The 14,792-nt window shown below is 37.4% G+C and overlaps 1 protein-coding gene across 1 annotated transcript; it reads right to left on the bottom strand.

The window, feature by feature from the left end:
* Positions 1 to 204: 204 nt before the first annotated feature.
* Positions 205 to 2,649, bottom strand: igfals (insulin-like growth factor binding protein, acid labile subunit). The gene is made up of 2 exons (XM_085454615.1): positions 2,581 to 2,649; positions 205 to 2,443 (listed from the first exon to the last, which is right to left on the bottom strand). Exons 1-2 carry the CDS (start codon positions 2,597 to 2,599, stop codon positions 702 to 704), a joined length of 1,761 nt encoding a protein of 586 aa, XP_085310741.1. The 5' UTR covers positions 2,600 to 2,649; the 3' UTR covers positions 205 to 701.
* Between the last annotated feature and the right edge of the window lie 12,143 nt (positions 2,650 to 14,792).

The raw sequence follows: 14,792 nt of genomic DNA, 5'->3' as shown, positions 1-14,792 counted from the left end.
CAAACATTTCTTCAAATTTCAAAGGCCCATGATGATGATGATGATGATGATAATTATTAATATTATTATTTTACTTTGCTTGAAATTACTGCAATTAAAGTACTGTCGGGCCTTATCATAATCTTAATACGTTCTGTGCTAAAGTTAAGTTATCTGTGTTACAGATCATTTTATAACTATTTTAGCAAAAGTCAATGAACCACATTTGCACATTTGAAATGTTTTATTAAATATCTCAGGCAAACTCATATCCATATGAAGCACTTCAGCAAAGGTATTACAAATTGAGCTCTTCACATTCCATCATGCTCTCTAATACTAACATAAATTGATGTGTCACAAAGCATTGTGAAGTTGCTGCATCACATTTTGTTTTTCCTAGTGTTGACAATCTGCCAACTGTCATCACATTCAACCACAACCACATATTTAACATATCTAATGAAGCAAAAGGAATATTGGTTTTCATGGGATTTCCTTTGAAGAGAATCCAGATATGTTTAGAAACAAATAGCATTTTCTGTAAAAGCATGAGATGGCAGGAGCTTATCTGTTAATAGCTATATAAGAACATGAAACACATTTCAGTATTGCAGTTTTGATGTTCAAATCAAACTTAAGTAATTTACAATGTTGAAATGCTAATGCTGATAGCAGAATTTTAACCAACCAGCTCCATAAAACTGTCTTTGTAGTGCAGCTTAGCAGTTTTGGAAGTGTTCACCGTCCACATCCCGTAAGTCCTGACCTGCTAGGCGAGGTGGGCTGGTGCATGTGATGTTGTTGTATATGGTGATTGTCGTATCAGGCTCTTCACCTTCTGCGTGGGTCTCCACTAGCCGAGGAATCACCTGTGACTTCCTCAACGCGTAGTTTCTAAGTGGGAGGTTGCTGCAGTCACATTTCCACCTGTTTCCAGACAGTAATAGTTTTTCTATATTATCAGAGAAGTCTGGGGCCAAGCTTGTTAAGGCATTATCTCTCAAGTCTAGGTAGCGCAGCCTTGGAAGAATCTGCCTTGTGCCATTTTGCAAAAACTGTCTACACTCATTGTTGGACAACAGCAAGTACTCCAAATTCTTGAGGCCAGAGAATGTATGGGTGGTGAGAGCACCCAGCTTGTTGGAACTCAGATCAAGTCCCGATAAGCCTACCATATCCACAAAACTCTGGTGTTCCACAACAGAAATATTGTTGCGTTGCAGAAATAGCCTCCTTAAACCAGACAGTCCTCTGAAAGCTTGAGTTGTTATCTTAGTTAAGCAGCCTCTGTCCAGATGTAGGCTGTGAAGCCTTGGCAGACCTTTGAACATTTGGTCTGGAAGAGTGCGGAAGCAGCTTCCAGAAAGGTTAATGACAGCCACATGAGAGAGGCCTGTGAAAGCCCCCACGTGTGCTTCCTGCACTTGATTGTGTTCTAGTTCTAGGACCTCTAAATGGCCAAGATCTTCGAAGATCCTATCCCCCAGATTTCTAATCCTGTTGTAACTCAGTCTTAGTTCTTCTAGGTACTGCAGATCACGGAAAGTTCTAGGCCTAATTCCAGTGATAGAGTTGTGAGAAAGGCGAAGTACATGGAGATTGTGCAGGCCAAGGAAGGTGTCATCATGTAGAGAAGTCACTTTATTGTTTGTCAGATCCAGCCATCTAAGTGACTTCATGCCTGCAAAAGCTCTGGGGACCACTGTTAAAATCTGATTCTGTCCCAGGTAAAGCTTTTGCAGTTTAGTTAGTTTAAGAAACACGTTGGCTTTGATCACCTTCAGGTAATTTCCTGTCAAATCTAACTCTTTGAGCTCACCAAGGTTTTGAAAGAGCTGTGGCTGCAAGTAAGCAAGTCTGTTTCCTGCGAGTATCAGCTCTCGCAGACCTTGCAGATCATGGAAAGCTGTCTCAGGTAAGACCGTTAATGAGTTCCAACCTAGGTTAAGAAGCCACATTTGTGAGAGTCCTGCAAACAGTCTTTCCTCAATGCGACTGAGTTGGTTGTTATGCAGACTAAGTGAAGCAAGGTTGGGTGTATTCTGGAAGACTGTACCTGGTAATACCCGGAGGCGATTCCGCTCAAGGTGCATATGTGCTAGTGACCCAAGGCCCTTGAAAGCCTGAGGGTCAATAGTCGTCAGCTGGCCATTCTGAAGATTTAAAAAGTCCAGGTTGGTCAAATCCCGAAAAGCTGCGGCTGGGAGCGTTGTAAACCGGTTGCCATCCAGCCAGAGAGAATAAGTGGATGGTGGCATGTCAGTTGGTACTTGTGTGAAGTTGTGAAAACTGCAGTACATGTTGAGCTCCGAGATGAAATCATCGTATTGACAGGTGCACACCTTAGAGCAGGGAATGGGATCTTCAGCCACCTTCTCTGTAGCTGCTGTGTCTGGCTGTGGAAACACCAGTGATGTTCCCAATATCCAGACTACCATCAGAGCAGTGATTTGCATACTAGCTGTGGAGAGAATATTAACATGTAAATATAAAAATGTAATACATAAATTCATTATAGAATGCAAAATATGGTTAAGAAATAAGAAATAAACATTAAATTATAAAATTGTTAATAGTTAAAGGCCAGAAAAGATTTACCTTGAGTTTCAGAGGTCATGATTTAAGGCAGACAACCTGTGTAATAGTGAATGACTGATCCTTGTGCAACTGTATGTTGAATGAAAAGTCCACCAAGCCCCCAAGCTTCTTTTTTTTTTTTTGGTCAGGTCTACTTTTTCTGCACCATTAACCCATTCATTTCCATCAGAGTTGTTAGTAAGTACATTTATTCATGTACTTTTTCTTAGAATTTTCAGTTGGGCTTTCTAAACCTTTCTTCCCAGCATCAATACTGATCATTTCAGTGTCATAATAATAGCATAATAATAACAAAGTCTGCAAAATGAGAATATTTTAGACTTTCCATTCCTCTCTGCGGTTTTTGCTGTGCTGAAATTTCTCTTTTTATGTATCTCATTTCTTTGTAAGCTTTCTAAAATATTGTCAGCCCAGGTGGCTGGCAGAGTCATGCCACTGAGTGCATTTACTGTAGATTTTAACTGAGATACAGTGTTAAAGAGATAAGATTACACAGTGCACTGAGCCATTGACTGAATTTATGACGTTTTTCAGTTTTTTTTTGTTTTTTTTCCTGCTTATAGGTAACCCATTATCAAAGGAACATTTGTCTAAGGATAAACTGACTGAACATATATTTCACTTCCAAACTTAAACTTGGAAGCATACATCATATGCATATTAAATATGCAATAACATTTTGTCATCTGTTATTGAACAATACTTTTGGAACAAAGCTGTTATATTTGAAAAAAATTAAGATGTATGTGTTTTGACAAAAGCTGCATGTGACATAGAAACTGACAGCAGTGCCAGAAATGCTTCATTCACAAAGTTCATAATGTAGGATGGGGTCAGTTCCAGAGGTCAATTTCCTTATCAATGGCTGTAATGACTAACTTTGTGTTTGCTCTTTTTCCTCATATCTGAGATCTTTAGAGAACCATGCTAAAGCTCTGAAGGCCAAGCAAATCTAGATAGTACTGTGTGCTTACTCATTCATTTGATTTAATTTAATTGGGTGATTTTCCAACACTGAATTTTTAACAATATGAAGACACATTATATTACATATATAGTGACTATTTGCTAAATATTGTCCACTGCTGCATTCCACAAATAGGCAAAATATTATCTGTTAAGAAGTGTACGTGATGTGCAGCATAGCCTTCTTCAGTTGTTGATAATTACATCTGGCAGATTTATATGTTAATATCAGTGATAGTTATGTTTATTCCAGCATTCATCTAAATCAGATGGAGCTTGGTGTGTGTATTGTAGTCTTATTTTATATTTGATCTAAAATACACATTTTTAAATGATCTTTAATAGACATTTGTATTGATTAATACATGTGGCACAAAGTTAGAGTTTACACATCGTTTTTTAGGTATATAATAATACTTTTATGTCCCACGCTGAAAAGAAATGCACTCCATATTTCTCATATGAAAGGATCATGTGTCCTGACTGAAACCTTTGTCATGCCTGCAACTCTGATAAAGGCTGCAGAGTGTACAGAGATAAACAGCATTAAAACGTTCTCTTGCCAGTAGAGAGCACTGCTGGTTTGCTGTTTTAATCTTGGTCAAACAGCACTGTCTTCATCTGTGGAAGCCTTTCCTATACTAACCAAAATGGTTAATGCTTAATAGAGTATGAGCAGCAGCGATAAGCAGATCTATGGATTTTGCTGTGTCTTTCTAGGCTTCACTAGATCAACCGTGGAAAGCAGCTTTCTCGTTCTGAAGTCAATTTCTTTCTTTTTTTTCTTTTAAATGACATGAAAAGAAAAAAAAACTTGGAGAATGGCTGCTGCAGCGAGCTGTTCTTTGATTTTTGCATCGCTGACAAACACCTCTGATTGGCTCCTTCTGTGGCATACACAGAGGTTTCCAGCTTGGTCGGTTGCTATGAGCTCACTTGGTGGAGGAGAGGCATCTTATTAGTGAGCGGGAAAGCCTGTCGCTGTGGTTGTAGTATTTTGACTGGGCTTTGTCTTGTTTAAGGAAGAATAATTTTCTCAAATAACTCTATATACATTTTTTTAATTGTTTAGCAGCAGATAAATTGGCTAGAAAGCAAGAAGTCAATCTAAATTAAGCAGCTGGATGCTGATCCGAGTTAAAACTAATATTAATTCTGCTACTCTGCCAATAATTGAGATTGCCAGTTAGAGAGATAAAGTATTAGAACACATACACTGTAGCTAATGAACACACAGGCTTATCCTGCTGCAGCTATGTTAGGCCTGTTTAACTTAGACTTTTGTCATTATCTGGATACAGAAATCATACAAGTTTAAACTGAACTGGGTTTTCAGGGATTTTTATTAGGTTTAACTGTTTTGGAAATATATACTATTCTACATTGCCTGTCCATCTATCTGTCTATTGTACATCATTAACAGTAAAACACATATATCTAGTCACTCTCATCCCATCCAATGACCTACACTTTTTCAACATCACAGTAAAAAACAATTAAACATGCCTATTTAGCAAGTGAAGATGAAAATTTGTTGCTGTGCTTGTTAAAGTGATTATGACTCAGACTTTAGTACTTTGTTTTTTCTCTGTGTTTTTTTGTTTAATTGGCTGGTATTCAATTCACAGTCCAAGCTGATTCACCTTTGAAACCACACAACTTATCTTGTTGTCTTTTCAAACATAAAACGCTATGTGACAAGCCAACACTAAAAAGACTGTGTGCGGTATTAACTGCTTCATTTTAGAAAAGCAATGACAGACAAAAACCACCAGAATTCTAAAACGAGTCTAAGAGAAGTACATAAAAACCAGCTGAATGTAGTAACTTCGGTGAAGAAATAGCTCTATCAAAAGAAGAAGAAAAAAACAAGCTGTAAAACCAAAGATTACTCCTCCTGTGCTGCTGTAGTGGGCCTCAGGACATGAATAATGTTGGACCCTCCTGCTGCTCTCATCTGTTGCACATAACACAGTGGAAAACAGCCAAAAGGAGCACTTTCATTTCTGTGCTCTGTTGCTGTAACAGGGAAATAACTTTTTACTACTAAAGAAAGGTTAAATAACTGATCTCTTTTCTTATTCTTATAATCTGCTATTAGGGAAGTGGAGAGACTTTAGTGACCCAAATTGTTTGATTTGTCTCTGATTAAAGTTGGAGCGACACATAACGATAAACATATATAAGAGCTTCATATGGAGTGACAGTCAACACTGCCATCCTCTGGTCGATTGTTGCACTCCTCCCTTTACATTTTAAAAACAAATTAATAAAAGAGAAACGTGTTTTATCTGAGTTTAAATCATTGTTCAGTTGCCTTTGGTTCAGTACTGCTCTGAAAGCGCTGCCACCTCACCCTTTGACAGTAAAAAGACCCTCAACACCCCTGCAGTGGCTATTAATAACACCCAGGGCTCACAGTCAACTTGCTGCTTTCAAGGAGGAAAGAGAATTCAATGACTCAGTGTCCACATCTGGAATCTGCTGGAACTGGCCATTTTTTGGTAATTGACTGTGATGATGTGACCAAATCATGCAGCTGAGGACCCAGATTAGATTTCTATTGTAACATTGTAACCGTTGGATGTGTGCTGCCATAGCCAATCGAATGCCTATCTATGCTTTTTTACATGCCGCCTGTTACAAAAATATACTTTGTTCCCATATATTTAGTTTAAGATAACACACTCTGACATATATAAAATTGTATTTTTGCACCAACAAGGTGATTTCTAAAGAGCTATTTGCTGAAAAGTATCAGACCTAAATGAATGTGTACAGCAGATGAACAGTATCTGAAGATTATGTCCATAGAAATAGAAATGATCAAGCAAGAAACCAGACACATGACGTGAGAGATGAATCACAGGCTTTAGCTGATCCATCTAATGTCAAGGGTGGCTGCCAAGAAGCCATCCTTAAGGAAGGGAAATGAAACAAAAGTTTATGTATACCAGATTAGACGAGGCTTAGACTGAAAATCAGGGGTAAGAGGTCTGATAGAGTCATGAATCTAAATGAGGTTTTTGGTTAGAACTGTTGTCAATATGTACAAGATGCGACAAGTATATTTTATCTAACATTATAATGAATGCCTTGCAGTAAACCTTGGCTAGCAGACCTCGAGTACTTAAAGATTTATTGCTGCAAAAGCTTTTATTTAAATGCTTTTTATTTTTATTTAAATGCTTTTTTTTGTTGCTTTTTTTACACCTGATGCCCTTCTATTTCTATTTATTAAAGAAAGAAAATGTTTTGCAGTGATAGACAAGAATCCTGACAAGGTGAAAAAATAGTTTGGCTACTTCAGGGTTAAATTGATTTATAGTAAACTGCTATCACACATGTCAATTTATATATCATCAAAGAAAAAGCTCTGAATTGAAATGAAACTCCATTGAAACGCTCTCATTTTTTTCCCCTCACTGTCATCCTGCCCATTTAGCTATGCTCAGGGGATCCAGGATGAAACTGAAACAGCTAGACAATGTCAGTTGAAGAAGACAGGTGAAAGAGACACAACCAAACACTAATGTCTGTGTGAATTAGGCAACTGGGAAGAGACCTGGATCTCATTGAGAGGAGGGAAGAAAAGCAGCTCCTGAATCCCTGTAGAAATGCAGATAATCTGAAGCTTCATTTAGGTCTCTCATTCATTTTTTTCTTCATTTATTCCTTTTTTTTTATCTTCACATGAGTAAATGCAACTTCATGTGACCAGCGTAACCCAAAAATGGAAATATAAAGGTATATTAGCTATTTTATATATTACTAATAAAGCTACATATCAAACATTATAAGGACTTTGTAATAACCTCCCTTTCAAATGCATTGGTGAATGCTGTTTGAAGGGTATGGATTTGATTTGCAGTGGGTTCACTTGTATTGTGGTCCAATTTTGGAGGCCTGTGGGCCAGACGCAGGTGGAGCAACATTAATAGTGACATATCATTGATCTCCTTTGTCTAATGTTAGTTGTCGGCTTGTCTGCAATTTCGGCATGCTTCCTAAAAGTTGGCTTTGAAAAGTTGCCGCAGACCCGATCTTGATTGTGTTTTTTTTCCTACATGCTATTATTAATGGAGAGTGTCTTCTGGTAGTTCATGTTCATTTTTTTGAGGAGACATTTCCCTAAAAAATGCCAAAACTTTACCTTTACTCAGCAACTTTAGCAGCGTGTTTGTGCATGTCACATCAGTTCTCCAATTGACAGTGAAATTGGCGCCTTTCAAAGCTTTCTGCCAGAATCAAAAATTTCCTGTACTGCATCCTTGAAAAGAATTCTACATTCTTATCTTCATACTTCTTAACAACAAAAACTCTTTGCACTGTCTCTCTCGTTCAAGTCCTCATCGCTATTGTGACATTTACTATATCTTTGGACCTGTCACACTACAGTAAGAAACCTTCACGCGTGGCAGTTTCCTTCTTTCAGTTGGTCCTGCAAACTTTCCTGACATGCCTTTTATTTAATCTTCAACAACAATGTTGAGATGCTTCAGTGGTCGTCTTACAGTTTATAAACAATATATATTCCTGAAGTGGTAAAACACGTAAGATGCTTTTCTATCTACTCCTGTCTTTGTACGTAGGTCAAGTCAAAAATGTGTGTCAGGGCAAGACAATAGAACTGGTTTTGTGTTAGCAGTCTGTAGCCCGCAGCTCCTGCTCTACATTTAAGGCAGTAGAGTGTATAAATGTGGATAGAAGTGTAGGTCAATAATAAAAAAAATAACACTGTGCCTATGGGACAATGGAAATATTTTAATAGTTCCTTTTCTTAGACAGCTTATAGCACATAGATATCACTTTGGCTTTATCATACAGCCATGAGAGGGCTTTAAAGGGTAAAAGGCAAGATTCTACATTGTTTGCCAATCCATTGCAGAGCTAAAACAAAGACCTTCTTGTTGTGATACAGCTGTGCAGCATGCTAATCATTTCAGAGTGAATATACTCACTCTTAGTATGCCCTTCATATAAGGAAACGTAGTATGTCTTTATACTATTAACAAGCCCATAGACCATCCTTGAGGTCTTTCTTGAAACAAAGCAACCAAAACGGCCCATTGATTTGAACTTTTTTTCAGGCCCCAAAATAGTGGCACCTCATCAAATAAAGAGGTTAATTCCAAAACAATCCATTACTACTTTATTTAAAACTTTAATAACTGGGCCTCAGCAGTTGAATTGCCTAATGTCTGGATAAAGAGATGTTATTCTGGGATTACTGGGAAAAGCTAAGAGCATCTCAAAGCAGTTTAGATTGGTAAAAACTCGCAACATGCGCTTCTTTTTCTTCAGATTTACTTTACAGTCAGAATTCCTTACAGACAGTGGATAAATGAATTATTAACTAGTCCAACAGTAGTTTCACTGCAGAAGAGCTCGTTTTTGCTGACAACATGGGTTCTGTTTCTGCCTTTTGAATTCTGCCAACTGCTATGCTCCTCTGGAGAAATATAAAGCTGCTTTTTCCCGTCTTGTTTTATTGGGGCTGTAATTTTCTAGCTTTGTTTCTCTCCTGAAAGAGAATTGTTACTGTAATGGGCTGCTGTCACTTATTGTTAATGAGCAGTGTAGGGACGCGGTTTTTCTCCTTCTTATTTCATATGCATGCAGTGAAATATCTTTTTGTTTTCTTTAACTCTTAGAGCGAACTGTAGGGAATTAAAATATAAATTATCATCAAAATAAATTCCCTTTCTAAGTGTGTGGATCAATAGAAGTTGGCTGATATGTTATTTTGTTTGTTTGTTTTTTAATTTTGCTCTAAGGATGGCCTGCTACATTTCAAAATAAAGTCAAGAATTTTATAGTGCTGGGTCTATTATGTGACTTTGCTGCTTAACCATCACAGAGGACTTTTGTGAGGCTGCCAAAGCAAAGGTGAGAAACCTTTCATGGAACGGGTGTGAAAGAAAGAAATGAGATAAAGAGGTGAAGCCTGTCTCCGAGCACAAAAGGACCTAAAAATGATATGCCATGTCTGCAACCCGAATGAACTGCCACCAGTAAATGGAAAAAAGATCAGCTGACACAGAAATGAAGGAAATTAAATTAATACATCATATGACATTTTTAAGTCCATACTATTAAGCTGCAGAGGACTTTGCAGAAATGGGGTACATATCATTGCTAGCTTTGTCAGTGTGATAAAGTGACGGCAGTATATCAGTTTAGACATAAATGACAAGGGTGGCTTTTGCATTACTGTAACTACCTGCTTCATTTAGGCATTCATTTACATTGTCATTAGATTGAACAGTACATGAAATGGCATTTAATTAATGAGGTTAGATATTTGAGAGGTATGATATTTTGTGAGCAACTCATAAAGACACACAAGATGTCTTTGCAGGTGACAGAAAAGCTTTGTAAGTAGATATATGTTAATGGGCCGCGTGCAATTCAGAATTGAGTTGTGTTGAAGGTAGTATGTCAAATTATTGGAAAGTTTGAATTTTAGTACAAGTGGAAAAGTAAACCATGAAATAAAACACAATAGCATGTAGCCTTGGCTGATTTTACAGAATTCGTGATGGCGTGTACTCCACCTCTTGCTCAGTGTTAGCTAAAAAAAAAGGTTCCAACCCCTCTACAACCCTCGTTGGAATAATGGTTAAGAAAATGGATCGATGAATGCCTTGATTGAGCTTGCAGAATAATTTGGGAGCCGGTTTAATTTTCTTGTGAACCAAAGGGTTCCCAAGCATTCATTTTCAAAGTCACTGATATTATTAAGCTGCAGAGGACTTTGAAATTCATCAGCTTGCTCTCAGTTGTCACTCCCCTCTCTGTGCCATTTCTTGATTAACTAAGCACTCCGCAGAGGATCAGACACATTTTCAAGTGCTCTAAGTTTATGTACATTTACATTTACTCTCATTTTACATAATTGCTAGATTCATAATTTGCAATTTATTATTAAGTATGCAATTAGGGTAGATTGCTTCCAAAGGACTTCATTTTGTTTTTTGTTTTTTAAGTGTCATGGGTACATTCAAGGAGAGATTTCAGAAATAAAATGGTTTCTGTAGATGCTTAAAAATTGCTGTGCTTACAGCTGAAGTACAAGAGGGTATTGTTAGACATGGCTGACCAGAAATAGAGGGACTTTTAAAGTCCAAGCTTCTTTTTGTGTCTCTTTTACCTTTACAGCAATGACTTGGCCCATTTAAAGTGCACCCAAACTGAGGAACAACTCAAGCTCAGAAGTAACAAACTATAAAAAAAATTATATGTTCTTTATATTGTAAGGTAGACCCTACAATAAAAGGAATCTGTCTGTAAAAGGATTCCAAAAGGACCTGGAGTGGTTTGGCAGTTCCTGGGTCCAAGGATAAGCAAGGTTTGAAGGACAGGTGGGGAAACAAACGATCAAATATAAATCTTAAAGCTGTAATATTTTTAAACTTACTTTCCTTAGAATTTCATATGTGACTTGGGACCAACACGCAAACAACACAGGAGGTCCAGGTGTACTTATCTCACAGTCACACGTATGCTTTTCTTTGGATTGACTGAAATCTCTTAGTAGATGACAAGCAAGAACATTCACTAAAATACTGGAGTAAAGAAAAAGCAATCTGGTCTTTGAGGATTAAAGAACTAAAATGGTTCTTGTAAGTCTTGTAAGCAGAGGCGGAGCCAGACATTTGAAACACCCGGGGCTTAGCCCTAAAGGGTAGTATGCATGTGGGATTATTATTTTAGAAATGACTGAAAGACTGAAAGATTAATAGGCTCTGTTTTGAGTTTTGTTCAAAAAAGAATGACTTCATATAGGAAAAAAATATATCACATATGCAGGACACCATAAACTAGTTTTTTAATTAAGCAGCAAGGCAGAACAAAGTCGGGCCTGTATCAAGACACGAGGACTAAACCCCAATTCAACCAGACCAAGAACTGATCTGGAATTAAAACAGGACTACAACAGTTCAAAATCAGGACTACTGAGGACTTAACCAAGACAGAACCAGAATCAGAACTAGATGATAGTAGCACTAAAAATCATCATAGACCTGCACTACACTTATTTTTTAATTCTACCAAAGTCCACTATTTAGACTGAGAAAAGTTTATGTAATTATTTAGCCTTGTTGTGCAAACAAGCCTGCATAACTTAATATAGAATTTGAAAAATAACAAACCTAAAAAGAAACACTAGGTACAAGATACATGAGTACCTATGATACGGTGATACTTTTGGTAAACAACCATTTGACTAACATGTGTGTCTCACCTGCTCTTGTTCCATCTCTGTTCTGTCCTCATTCTCCTCCATCTCCCTCTCTGCTCCTCTCTCTCCCTCTCTCCTCCTCTCTCTCTCCCTCTCCTCTCTGTTCCTCTCTCTCCCTCTTTGTGCTGACAATCATCAAATATACAGTTGAAACCAGATATTTACACACTCTTCAGATAAAAACACTTTTTTAATTGTAACATCAAATCAGACTAAATGTTTATTTTTTTAGATTGATAAATATAAAAAACATTTGTTAATTTTAAGAGTAAAGAGATAAACTGTCTGTATTTCTTAATTGCAAATGGCACCAAATTGTATTCAAAATTGAGCCACACTTATGGAGCTCCACAGTTCTTTTCCTGGTGTTTTGGTTGACATCTCTTGATTTTCCCATTTCAAAGAAACAGGCTGTGTTTTGCCTTATATGCATCCACAGGTGTGCCACCAATTTACTCACATGGACTCTGCTAACCTATCAGAAGCTTCTTCAGCTCAGAATGGAATCGTCTGGAGTTTTCTTATTAATTAACAATAAACTTAGTGTATATGTACTCCTAAATTTGATGAAAGTGATAAAAAATAGACAGCTCTGTCTCTCTTTATTCTGACATTTAACTAATTCAAAAGATATTTCAATATTTATCCAAAACAAAACAAGTTTACTCTAAATTGATGTTGTACAGTAAAAAAATGTTCTTGTGTTTTCCATAAAGTGTATGTAAATATCTGGTTTAAACTGTGAATATACTGCTGTGTATTGAAATTCCTCTTGTTTTGCATAGAAATATACTGAACAACATAGTAAGCATAATATATAAAATAACATTTACCTGAGTTTTTTCTTTGAAAGAAGCCTCTAATGTCCATTCTTATATTTCAGTACATAACTGAAACCGATTTAGTCGGGGAGGGTAAGAACTGAAAATATGAAATAAACACACGTAAGCTAAGACTCTAAAAAAATAGCATTTGTTCTGCTTTTCATTTCGCCATTTGTTGATTCACTTGAAGAGCAAGTAACGTAATATTGGTCAAGTGATCAGTTTGATATCAATCTTTCGTGGTTCACTGTCATATTTACATTATTTGTACGGTACGAATGATTTGCTTTGGTACCTGGTCAAACTTAAGCTCTCCTTAGTATGGCTAGCTCGTTTCTCCAACAGCGCACACAGGCAGCAGCTGCCCCGCCCTCTCGCTCAGTCGCTTAGTGCCTGAGCTCGGATCATACCAATATCAGGGGGGATTCACGCACAGTCGTAAATTCCCTCAGTGTGCACTATGTGCTTCGAATATTGTGTGTACTTTTTGTTTTATACAGTTGTCAGCCAGGCATCTAACTATGAAAAAATTGCACTCCAAAAGACCCCGGGCTTCTGACAAAACAACCCGGGCTTAAGCCCAGTAAGCCACCCTCACGCTCCGCCCCTGCTTGTAAGTCTCTGTAGGACAAACGAAGAAGGCTGATAGAAAACTGTATTTAAATCTTCATGAAAGCACAACACAAGTATGCATTTATAATACAGTTAATTCCATATTTAGTGAAATCTTAACTTTTAGGTAAATTAATGAATTTACAATTATTACGTTCACACTGATATCATTATGTTATCTTACTTTTATGCACAAAAAACATAAACAGCAGCACTCACCGTTATGATTGAATCAAATCTTCAGTGTGCAGGAATACAACACCCAAAATTTGGTAGAGGAGCTGAAATAAAGCAACTTTCATTAGTAAGGTAAAACACTATGAACCCAAGTTATCACAAACTCCAAAGGTTTTGCATTGCTTCTCTGAGGTAATCAGAGTATCTCAACTGTGCCTATCCCCAAAATAACACAATGACCTTTCTTTTGACTTGAGCTAGAGGAAAGACTTCCCTGTGTCTCTGTCTGCTGTCTAGGCATCTCTCAGAGGAGCTCCACATTCCTAATCTCTGTGTACCTCCCTTCAGAAAGTCTCAGATTGTGCTGTTTCATTTGCTCCACAACAATCTAGGCTAAGTTGCTTTGCAATTGGAAATTTCTTCCTCGTTTAACGTCTAGCTTGGCTGCAGCACAGCTGAATGTGTTGTGATCTTTTCTGGCCTTTCTCAATTAACATAGCTGCCTTTTCATTAGAAATGCTGCATGACTTCTTTGCATTAAGGAATTGTCATGAGAACAATACTCCAGTAAACATCTACTGGTATTGTAATGCTCTTTAAACTGAACCTATAAATACTTAACTATAGTGTAGCATATTTCAAAATGCCTCAGCCCTCCAGGTACATCAAACCAAAGAACACCTTCACTGTATTGCTGTTGCTTAAAAAACACCAATTGTATTCATTTAAATGCCACAAGTGCATTTTTCCTGTAAATACAGAAATCGCCCACATTTCCTCACTTTATGACTCATAAAAGGTAGTTATCAGCTGTTTTTTTTAATAAGCATCAGCTCATATTGAATGCATCTGCAGCAGAATATGCAGCCTGTTCACTTTGTCATGTCAGCGACTATGAAATCTCGACAGCTTGTCATCTGAAGCTTCTCACTGGGCTCCTATTTTTATTGCAGTCACAAGGGAAAAAAACTGGCACAGTTCCTCTCTGTTTACTGTGCGCATAAAAGATATGTATGACTGTATGTATGTCCTCATGCATGTAATTGTTATGGGAACCGATTCTGCAGTCAGAAGTCAAATCAACTGAGTAATTGAATAAGACATGTTAAACTTCCCTTTAGTCCAGCAATGCACATTTCATGAACCCCAAGAATTGTATCACTACTGGTGTGGAAGCAGAGAGGGCTTACACAATCCATTCATTGTATAATTGCATTCTTATAATTGCGTCTTTTGTCTGCTGCTGAAGCCACACAGAGCACCTGAGTAAGTCTGTTTCAAACCATCAGTCAACTGTTCTATTAGCCTGTTGTTGGTGAGCTTGATGATAAGGTTGAAAATTATCACATGAGAAGAGGGTTTTAGTCAAGATTCTGCGAATATGCTAG

Source organism: Copadichromis virginalis, linkage group LG4 (assembly GCF_057382275.1).
Source record: "Copadichromis virginalis isolate Kocher_CV1m ecotype Utaka linkage group LG4, C_Virginalis_male_GT1.1, whole genome shotgun sequence".
Classification (NCBI taxonomy): Eukaryota; Metazoa; Chordata; class Actinopteri; order Cichliformes; family Cichlidae; genus Copadichromis; species Copadichromis virginalis.
Note: the sequence above shows the minus strand (reverse complement) of the source record. Positions and strands in the feature narration are given on the sequence as shown.